Raw genomic sequence first — 11219 nt, forward strand, 5'->3', positions numbered from 1 at the left:
GAAAGGATATAATTTAAAAAATAAGAGTTATGCAATACAGTGCATTGCTAAATTAGTTTTGAAAACGAAAAGCCAGTTAATGGAAATAACAGATTGTCTACGTGTTTTATCTGTTTATATAAATTAAAAGAAAAAGTTTTAAGATATATTTCAGATTTCTTGTACTTTCTAATCTATTCAGATTTAAAAGCTGAATAAAATACTTTTTAAGGAGCCGCTAGAGGGCGTGATATTCCTTCATCTCCTCTTCTTCGGCTGCTCCCTTTAGGGGTCGCTACAGCCGATCATCTGCCTCCATCTCTCTCTATCCCTAGCATCCTCCTCTTTTACGCCACCCTCTGCATGTCCTCCTTGACTGCACCTATGAATCTTCTGTATGAACTTCCTTCTGCACGGAAGCTCCATATTCAGTATCCTTTATTCAATATATCCACTCTTCCTCCTCTGCACCATGTCAGCCTTGCCTCTCTGACTTTTTCTCCAAACTGCTTAAACTCAGCTGTCCCTCCGATACACTCGTCTAATCCTGTCTCATTTTGGTTAAATCCCAGTGAAAACCTTCAGAGCATCTTCAACTCTGCCTCCTGTCTACCAGACATCATTGCAGGAAACCTTTCTATTTGCCCTTGCTGTTATCCTTCTGGGACAAATCATCCCTGACATTGGTCTCCACCCACTCCACCCTCCCTGCACTCTCTTCACTCTGGATGGTTGACACCAGGTATTTAAATTCACTACCTCTGCTCCTTGTATCTTCACTATTAAACCTGTCTCCTTAGTGAGCATGACATTTATTACAATTTCTTTCTTTCTTTTTTTCTTAAAAAAAAAAAAAAAAAAAAAAATCTCGATTTTTCTCAGCAATGTTAAACACACCAAATACTTTTTATGTAACTCCATTTATTAATACAATTTATTTATTTAACTTTAAAATGAATGATATTAACAAGCAACAGTTCTGCAGCCATGCACAGTAGTGATCATAAAATAAAAAAAATTAAAAAAAACAATTATAGACAGTATACCTTTACTTAATTAACTATATTTTCTATATCCCTTTTAACTTAATTACATTAAGAAAATCATCTGCACAGTGCTGCAGTCTCTTTTTCAGTTATCTACATGTTTGTCATTGTAATATTAGAGAATAGTAACAGTAGATAAATTGCAACATTTCACCTAAAAATCACAAACCAAAGTTAAATTCAACATGAGGTGGTATCCCAGTGCTGATTAAAGTTCTCTCTCTCTCACACACACACACACACACACACACACAAAGAGCTGCTGTATGCATTTCTAGTGTCATACATATATAGTGACCATGTGAGATTTGCTGTGACTCAGCAAAAATCTGCAAAAGGCTATAAGAACTGCTTTAATGCATTGACAGTTAACTGTTAACAGTTAATAGTTGCGCTGTGCTGTTGTTACACAGCTTTTATGTGAAAGCCATGCTTCAAACCAGTCGCCTCAGTCTGAGTCGCTGCTGCTGCTGCTGCTGCTGCTGCTGGAGGACTGTGAAGACAGAGACAGGAAATTATACATCTATCAATAATTTTAAAACAGTTAAAATATAGATTTAAAATTATAAACAATGTCTGATCTGCTTAAGCCATCTTCAACAGTGAACAAAGAAAGACACAGTTTTAAAAGTCACCATCTTTGAAAACTGTTTGCTCTTTTCACTTAAAACTGGAAAATTAAACCATAAACTCTGACATTCTAAATTTAAACCCAGTCTCACCTTGCCATGTTTGTAGTGCTTATGTTTGTGTGCCTTTTTCATCTTCTTGTGCATCTTTTTGTTTGCTTTGTGCCCCATTAGCCCCATTCCCATTCCTGCAACTCCCCCGGCTAAGGCTCCAGACATGGGATTTAGCCCTCCATGATGAGGATGAGGATGATGATGACCTTTGTATTTGCCGCCTTTGGGGGAGTGTGGATATGGACCTGGGTGAACACCTGCAGGAGGAACAACTGGATATCCACCTGGAGCCATAGGATAAGGGTGAAGTCCAGGAGCTCCGTAAGGCATCGCCCCTGGTGCACCGTGTGGTCCCATGGCTGGATTCATAGGAGCTGGGAACTGGCCAGCAGAGTATGGTGGAGGTGGAGGCTGGGGGAAGGCTCCTGGAGGAGGGGCAGCAGGATAACCAGTATTGTAGCCAGGAGGAAAGGCTGGGTTTGGTGGACCGACTGGTGGAGGAGGACCTGATACAAGTAAAAGCGCACATCCATCTTACACACTGTATGCTTCAAAACACCTAAGCTTTTAAGCAATTATAGACACACATAATAAAACATCATAATTAAATGGTAATCATGTTTGATGTCCTACCTTGATTTGGCCACATGGTTTATATATATTGAACTAACTGAAAAATCCTAGAGGAAAGAGAAAGGAAATGCAGTTTAAACATATTGGATTAATTAAAAATGACACTGTAAATATATCACTCAGTATATCTTGATTGAATTCTTGATTCTACCCAAATTAAACAAACAACAGTTAACATTTAATCAGTGGCTTCTTCATTTTTCCAGATCAAAACCAGATATTCACTTTACAAAGACACAACAAAGGGAAAAGCAGTCGGTGCTTACACTCAACAACAATGAGAAATATCTGGTGGGGGATTTTTTTGGTTGTTTTTTGCTTTTAGTAACCATGTTGACAAAGAGACATCAGAGCCAGAGGCAGTTACTCACCTGATCACCTTTAGCTGTCACGGTTTCTCATTTCACAATTTGTGTTTGGTGTACACACAGATGCACAAAGTAAGCCGTTTAATGCGAACACCTAAATAAAACTAAACCGTAGTAAACCCCTCCAATTAATCCTCTCTTTATGAAGGTCGTGATATCTGTCATCTGTTAGTTTGTTTTTAAGTGTTTACCGTGGAAACGGTTACATTTTGTAGCACTTCAGTACAGAACACGGCTCATCGCTGCTATAAACCTTAATACAACACACATCAAAGGCTTAAATGCCGCATGTATACGCTTACAGAAGAAGACCTGACAAAACATGAAGTCTGAACATGAAGTCATAATTGCTCAACAGCTTGTAAATCCGCAACACTTTCTCCATGTTTCTCCACACAGCAAGTTCAGCACACTCAGTCAGTCGTTATTGTGAGTTTTAGCTGTTTGTCCCAAACGAGTCATTTATAATAACTGCATCAAAATCTAAAGATTTCACAGGTTTTACCTTGGGAACTTACCTCGATTGCAGTGAAGTTTCAGGAATTCCGAAAGAGCAGTTTCGTGTTTGTCTTCCGCACCCAGCTCCCGGAAGGCTTAAAGAAGCACACCAGGAAGCCACGCCCTTTGGGAGGAACGCTGCGGACTTTATTTACGCAATGGCAAGAGTCCATCATACCTGGGAACATGGCTAAAACAGAAAACAATCTGAGTGATCTTTTTTTAATGGGAGGAGTCGGGAGTTGAGGTGTGTGTCGTGACACACATACACACACCTGACTTGACACTATTGTTATTTTCACCTATGACTCATGCCCTCATGGTAGCACATAAAGCCCATGACATCATGGATCAGCACTTGGAAATTGTTCAACAATACACAGATTTCAAAACCTTTTATACAATCAGTTTACAGCAGAAATGATGGCTGCAGTGAATTACATCGTTTAGGTTTACTGTCCAGGAATTGAGTTTTTTATGCTTGTCACCAATGACATCAACACAAGCTCTGTTTAATTCATAAAAGTTTCACAATCAGCTAAAACACATTCTAAGAAATAAACTCTAAAACTGACGCTACATTAAATTTATCCATAAATAATGTTATTATTTATTCGCTATAATCAGTGTGATATTTCAGAATATGATACTTAAAAAGGCCTTTTGCGCATAGGTATGACCTGGGTTGTCTCACTGGAATACCTGAGTAAATATTCAAACATATTACATACATCCAGTTTTTTCAGTATGTGGAGAATCTCTTGACGATGAGTACAGGTTCATAATGTAAAGCCACCTGCAGATGGAGACATTTGAGCATAACTGTGAACGTAAAAATTTACCTTTTTTAGTTATGCTGTACATAAATAAAGCTATCACAGATGCCAAGTGAGATGAGCTTCAGGGCATGATGGCTGGATAAACATCCTTCCACACATGGGCTCCATGGATCTCTTACTGGTGTTTCACTGTTAATCAGCCACAAAATGCAGTTTGGAGAATGTAGGAAGAGAAAAATATCTAGTCTAACTGCATTATTTACCACAAAGCTGAAGGTGAAATCAAAAATAATTTTAGCTATCATTTTGTTATCACAGACAGCAGGAGGTGGGATGAAGCTCTTCGTTTCTGGGGTCGGTTTCCTCAAACTTTAGCTTTCCCGGCTCAAACGTCATGGGTTTTTTTTAACATACAATAAAGAAAAAAACTTAATTTTAGAGGGGAAAAAAGGTCATATAATAACGTCAGCAAATTCGTGCTAATTTAGCCCTCAAAATCACATTAATTTATTTTCGGGCAGCTTTGAACTCAGCGGGCAATTAAAACGAGTAATTGAAGGTGTGTCTGCAGGTGTGCAGGAGCGTAGCTATACCTCACAGGCTAGCAGGGTGCTATCCACAGTCTAGGTTAGCCACACACACAAGAGGCGACAAAGAGGCCAATAAATTAGGATTTGGTTACCTGTTTGTTCAGATAAACGTATCCTACACAGTTTTATAATGTTTTGAGGCTAATTTTGGTGATTTATCTGTAGGACACGGTTTTAAGGATGAATTCGCTCACAAAGGAGCTAGCTGATGTTTTTTGGGAGGACTGTGAAAATGATGTGACATTTTACGGCTTTACCGACACTGAACTCAAAGATGAGGTAAGATTTTGTTTGGTTTTAGACCTTTAAAGCTTCATATATCCATACTGCGGTGACCAGAAAGCCAAGTACTAACTTGGACTGGTTGTTTATGTGGGACACATTAGGCTGACAGGTGGGTTAAATTGTTTATATACTGTCGGACATTTAAAAAGGGAAAAAAAAGCACCAGCTCTACAAGCTAATGTGTTTTATTTGAAGACGATTTTCACCACTTATTCTGAGCATCAATTGATGCTAACCTCCTTTTTTTATGATCTAATAAATCTGTGTTCTCTTTTTCTTTTGTAATGATTCTTAAAGCTGTAAATATGTGTGGATTTTCTCTGGCAATAATTATAATTGGCATGTATTTTGGTTGTTTCACGATAAAGTGTTGCCAAATCCAGTAATTTTACTCTGCATTCATTCAGACAGACCACTAATGTAAAGGGATTTGGCCAAAAGATCTGTTATTCTGTGTTGATATTCAGCAGAATTGCAGTTTTGGAGATGAAGATGAAGCTCAAGCTCAGCTGGACATTTTCCCCAAGGAAGAGGAAACTAAATCTAAAGCATCTGCTACTTCTACAGTCCAGCCCTTCAGGCTGAGGGTGGCTCTGCGCTCAGCTCCCTCTACCCAGCAGTCTACGGACGATGAGGATGCAGAGGCGGAGGAGAGGACGACATACAAGAAAGGAGTCAAAAGGACAGGACAGCGCAATAGGACAAAGAAGGAGAGACACGTGAAATTTGAAGATGGCGAGGCAGCAGCGGCTCGGCCTGCTTCCACTGAGGACCGAGGTTCTGATTCAGCAGATGATGCGTCGGACACTTTCCTGGCCAGAAGAGAGCAGAACATTAAAGCCAACAAAGCCATGGTAAATCATACACAGAACCACATACCGAGTTTAAAATGTGACAAACTGATGTGAAAACAAACAAATGTGGTCTCAGGGACTAGTGCTGAGAGGACTAAGCCTTCAGGAAATGTGTGAATAGTACAATAATGCTTTCAAGTGCTGACCTTCTACAGTGATTCATGTTGCTCATCTTTAACAGTTGGCTCAGCTGATGGCAGACCTGCAGAAAATGCCAGGAGGTGCAGGGCTGCTGAAGAAACAAGCAGGCAAACAGAAGGCAAAAGACAGAAGCTCTGTGAGTGTCGTGAAAAATGAAGGGATTTTCAGCTAACAGCACATCTTTTTCAGTAGATCTCTGAATTTTTTTTAATTTCTTGATGGATCATATCTCCTGCAGCATCCGCCACGATCTGCTGCGACTGGAGGAGAATCCAGGAGAAACCCAGAGCGGGCGTCTCGCAGGCTGACAAGGTCCATGTCGGGAACGGAGGATCCTTTGGCTGCTGAGGAGGCAGAAGTGGAGCTCAGCTTGGAGGAGGAGCTGCTGGAGGTCAGTTCTGTCACTTATCAGCAGCCAGTTAAAGTCTACAAGGCCTTTGGAGTATTTGTTCAATATAGTACAGTAATATACATATTTACATGTGATTTATTTATTTATTGGTTTAGCTTTGAAGTAGATGGCAGTCAAGAAAATCTAATAAAAATTAGTGTTCAGAATCGTGCATATGCTTTCCTTAGAGAACCAGAGTGATAAGGAGTGTGGCAGTGAGTGAAAGCCATCATTTTATTCTGCTCTATTCTCTAATCTGTTTCTTGCCCCTATCCATGTAAAACTTGAAGCTAAGTGGATTATTCTTCTCATCATGTGTTTCAGGTACGCCAAGCTCCACGGCGTCGTGGCGTCCCACGAGGTAATCGAAGCAAACCTCACATTATTCGTCCGGTAGAAGAAATCACAGAAGATGATCTCGAGTTGGTCGCAGACAACATGACCGAGAAAGTCTACAACAGTGTCACCGTGAGTTTACTGCTGGTATTATTCAAACCCCGTTAACACTCAGTGTTACCAGGTGATCAGGATACATGGTTGGATGATGACTTCTGAGATAAACACTCTTTTTAATTCTGTACACATTGCTTTCAAATAGTAATAAACCGATTCTTCAGGCTTTCGTGGCAAGCTTGTCTGTGTCCTAAGGTCAAGAGAACATCTGACATTTATTTTTAAACCCCTTTTTATGAGTGTACATTTGTGACCTCCACCTTCTGGTTGGTGCTTTTAAGTGGGATTCATGATGATGCGATTGCCTTTATCTTTGGCTGCGTAAAGTGAAGTATTTTCTATATGCAGCCAGTGTTTTTGTACATAGCCTGAAAGAGATTAAGCTTTCTGTAGGTCAAGTGTTGATTGACTGAAAAGGTAAGGGAGCGACAGTAGAGTTCACCACAGGAAGAAATGCCAAAACCATGCCATTCCCTTTAAACTTAATTTAGGCTTCTGCTCTGTAGAGGCTACAACGAAGCCTGCACAAGCATCCAACACTGTTCCCATGTTTATGCCTGTGCAGCTGTGTTTCCATGACGTGTGGTTACATTTGTAGAGAGGTGCACAGCAGGTGACGGTGCAGCTTACACAGAAGGGTTTGAGGTTACGGTTTACCTAAGGTGTTGATTTACCAGAGACAGATAAATCCACTTTAGCCTGGTGGCATAAGGTAACCTAGCTTGGTATGCTTTTTCTTTTTTCCCTTTTTCTCCACCTAATAATGATAACACTGCAGACTGCATAAACACCCAAGAACTGAGGGTTGTTCTATGAATCAAGATTAACGGCTTAGTCAGCTATGTCAAGCTAGACTTTTATGTACCATGAAAGTGTACCTGGTTAAATCACCATGGTCAGGAGCAGATTATTTATGTTCATTAAAGAATCTTAATCACTATTGTATCACATCATCAGATAATGTCTGGAGTAAGCAACACTCGTAGGGGTCGTTTTGTGAAGAGTCATGTGACCTGTGAAATGAACCTTTTATCTGAGTGTGCACAGAACCTGAAGCCGAGAGACAACCGATAAAGATAAACCACCGTCCTGACCTCAGACGAGTGTTTTTAGGTTTATTTGAGCCAGAAAAAACCTGGCTGTGCTGAATGTTGTTCATAATAAATCCCTATGATCAGAAAGCAAGTCTACCTCCACATGTAGATTAGCAGTTTAATCAAAAATTTATTTACACCTTATGTAAATGAGGCTGGTTAGGGAATGTTGTAAAGCTACATTTTATCATTAGTTTTATGCATTTTCAGGGTTCCACGTGTCATCAGTGCCGTCAGAAAACTGTTGACACAAAGACGTGCTGTCGCAGTGAGGACTGCCGTGGGATTCAGGGTCAGTTCTGCGGGCCGTGCCTGAGGAACCGATATGGAGAGGATGTCAAAAAAGCGCTGCTTGATCCGGTCAGACTGATGATACCCCAACACTGAACTGTGCAAAAGCAAAAAATTGTTCATCTTATACACACACTTAGTTACTAAAGTTTTGTATAAAATTATAACAAAAATGAAACCTGTAGAAACACTGACCTCCCATCATACCCGTAGCTTCGGGTTTTAAACCCTTCATTTTCTCTCCAGGACTGGAAATGCCCTCCCTGTCGAGGCATTTGCAACTGCAGCTTCTGTCGTCAGCGTGAGGGCCGCTGCCCAACCGGCATCCTCTTCCCCCTGGCTCAATATCACGGCTTCTCTGACGTCCACTCCTACCTCACCAGGTGACTTTGCAAGACTGTATTTTATATATAAATGGTGTTCCTTTTTTCACCCAGATGGTTTGGAAAGTAGTGCCACATTGAGCCATTCAGTCAAGGGGTTTTATGATGGCCTTAAGTCCTATCAAAGGCCTTTTTCCCTATTGCTAGTCCAACTTAATGAGTGACCTAAAACTTCTCTTTACAGCCTCCGCAACAAACTCAAGACCGAGGTGGATGATGTAGAGATGTAATTTTAACACTAGAGGGAACCAGTGTTCAAAGGTTTTATTGTGCAGTGTTTTACTTTTTATGAAAATAAAGTTTGGCATTTTAACGTTTTTGTCATTACATTACACTCTTCAACTTATTTGGACAAAAAAGGGAAAATAATTTGCCTCAAGCTGGACCTTTTCCAGTTACACCTTAGCATGTGAGGAAATGCGAGGAAAGCAGCTGGTCCTGACTGTGTAGCAGGAATTGTGCTTCAAGCATGTGCAGACCAACTAGCAGAGGTTTTCACTACCATCTTCAATCTCTCACTACTACAGTCTGTAGTACCATCATGCTTTAAGTCAGCCATCGTTCCAGTGCCCAAGAAGAACACGATGAGCTGCTTAAATGACTGTCTATAATATATCCCTGCCCATAATTGCTAAATGTTTTGAGAAACTTATCATGTCACAAATTAAGGCTGTTATTCCTGCAGACCTCGATCCATAAGACGAGGCAAACGGGTCAACAGAGGATGCCATAATAACAGCTCTTCACACAACCCTCACACATCTGGACAGTAGTAACACTTATGTGAGAATGCTGTTTGTGGACTTCAGCTCCACCTTCAGTACAGTTCAATCCCGCAAACTGGTTAAAAAAAACTAAGCAACTTAGGACCCAGTAACTCACTGTGCACCTGGATATTGGACTTCCTGAGCAATAGACCCCAGAACACAGAGAGCACACCACCTCCACCTGCATTCTGAATGTAGGCGTTCCACAAGGGTGTGTCTTCAGTCCCCTCTTACACTCACTTTTTACCCATGACTGTTCTTCAATTCACACCATTAACACCATTATAAAATTTGCTGATGACATGACCATTATAGGACTGATCGAGTACAACGATGATTCAGCCTACAGAGATGAGATTCAGCATCTGAAGTGATGGTGTGACAACAACAACCTACATCTGATCACAGCCAAGACTAAGGAGATAGTAATCGACTTCAGGAGGACAAAGCGATCTGACCACTCCACCCTCTAGATTGATGGAGAGGAGGTAGAAAGGGTAGAAAGCTTTAAGTTCCTCGGGGTCAAATCTCGGCCGACCTTACCTGGTCCACAAACATTTTCCACCAGGTAGGAAAACCACAACAAAGGCTGTATGTTCTTGGGAAGTTGTCAGGCCCAATTACCACAAAAACTGCTAATCAACTTCTACCGCTCCACCATTGAGAGCCTTCTGACCTACTGCTGTTCACTCTGGTTTAACTGCTGTACTGTGGAGGACAAGAGAAAACTGCAGCGGGTGGTGAGAGCGGTAGAGCAGTCTCATCATCAAGGACCCCTCACACCCTGGACACTCACTTGTGGTAAACGGTACAGGTCGATCAGGTCAAAGACAAACGGACTCAATAAAAGTTTCTACCCACAAGCTATCAAACATGCCCTACCTCCACCCTGATTGAAGGTTAACTGTGCTGTTAACATTTATGGACATTTCCACTGTATTTATAAACCGTATTTATTATAATAGCAACCAACATTCCTACCTCGAGTCCTACCTGTTACTCAATGTGCACTACCACTGATCACATTGCACCTCATATTGCACACCTGCTCCTTTTTATGGCAAATTGAACTTGTACATATCTGTATAGATACTTGCACTATTACAGTGGCTTGCAAAAGTATTCGTCCCCCTTGAACTTTCCCACATTTTGTCACATTACAGCCACAATCATGAATCAATTTTAATGGAATTCCAGGTGAAAGACCAATACAAAGTGGTGTACACGTGAGAAGTGGAACGAAAATCATACATGATTCCAAACATTTTTTACAAATAAATAACTGCAAAGTGGGGTGTGCGTAATTATTCAGCCCCCTTTGGTCTGAGTGCAGTCAGTTGCCCATAGACATTGCCTGATGAGTGCTAATGACTAAATAGAGTGCACCTGTGTGTAATCTAATGTCAGTACAAATACAGCTGCTCTGTGACGGCCTCAGAGGTTGTCTAAGAGAATATTAGGAGCAACAACACCATGAAGTCCAAAGAACACAGCAGACAGGTCAGGGATAAAGTTATTGAGAAATTTAAAGCAGGCTTAGGCTACAAAAAGATTTCCCAAGCTTTGAACATCCCACGGAGCACTGTTCAAGTGATCATTCAGAAATGGAAGGAGTATGGCACAACTGTAAACCTACCAAGACAAGGCCGTCCAGATATCGAAGCATGATGGCTCAAGTGTGCTGGGGTTACTCTCAGTGCTCTGATAACTATATCCTTACACTGCACTGATTAGTGCTTCTGGCTCTGATGTCATGTGCATGTGCTGTGGATCAACCGGTGATCCATGTACAGGAAGTCTGGACCGGCTCTCCGTTTAAAGGGTCAGAGTTTCTGAGTTTTACTTTAACAGGCAGTGCAGAAACTGGTTTAAGCCGGTGGTGAGCAGACTTATCCAGCTCTAACAGAAGGAACACTGCATGAGTAGTGTTGCAGATCAAGTGCAATTCATCAGCCACACCCGTTAACTGTGCAGCACTCCTCTG

The 11219-nt window shown here is 41.1% G+C and overlaps 2 protein-coding genes across 10 annotated transcripts; one reads left to right on the forward strand and one right to left on the reverse strand.

Annotated features, from left to right (window-relative positions):
• Positions 1–1073: 1073 nt before the first annotated feature.
• prr13 (proline rich 13) lies at positions 1074–3363 on the reverse strand. Of its 3 annotated transcripts, none has more exons than XM_003451835.5 (4): positions 3228–3363; positions 2342–2388; positions 1748–2214; positions 1074–1518 (listed from the first exon to the last, which is right to left on the reverse strand). In XM_003451835.5, the coding sequence occupies exons 2-4, from the start codon at positions 2355–2357 to the stop codon at positions 1474–1476; spliced, it is 528 nt and encodes a 175-aa protein (XP_003451883.1). In that variant the 5' UTR covers positions 2358–2388; positions 3228–3363; the 3' UTR covers positions 1074–1473. The 3 variants fall into 3 exon arrangements, with proteins under 3 accessions (XP_003451883.1, XP_005456456.1, XP_005456457.1); XM_005456399.4 differs by having other exon boundaries at positions 3215–3336; XM_005456400.4 differs by lacking the exon at positions 3228–3363 and adding an exon at positions 2713–3132.
• Positions 3317–8797, forward strand: LOC100697968 (cell division cycle-associated protein 7). Of its 7 annotated transcripts, none has more exons than XM_019359369.2 (9): positions 3317–3454; positions 4742–4855; positions 5329–5715; positions 5897–5992; positions 6095–6247; positions 6572–6715; positions 8005–8154; positions 8332–8468; positions 8653–8797. In XM_019359369.2, the coding sequence occupies exons 2-9, from the start codon at positions 4757–4759 to the stop codon at positions 8696–8698; spliced, it is 1212 nt and encodes a 403-aa protein (XP_019214914.1). In that variant the 5' UTR covers positions 3317–3454; positions 4742–4756; the 3' UTR covers positions 8699–8797. The 7 variants fall into 7 exon arrangements, with proteins under 7 accessions (XP_019214914.1, XP_025762782.1, XP_013130945.1 ...); XM_025906997.1 differs by having other exon boundaries at positions 5332–5715; XM_013275491.3 differs by lacking the exon at positions 3317–3454 and adding an exon at positions 4111–4262.
• Positions 8798–11219: the final 2422 nt, after the last annotated feature.

This window comes from Oreochromis niloticus, linkage group LG5 (genome assembly GCF_001858045.2).
Source record: "Oreochromis niloticus isolate F11D_XX linkage group LG5, O_niloticus_UMD_NMBU, whole genome shotgun sequence".
NCBI classification, from domain to species: Eukaryota; Metazoa; Chordata; class Actinopteri; order Cichliformes; family Cichlidae; genus Oreochromis; species Oreochromis niloticus.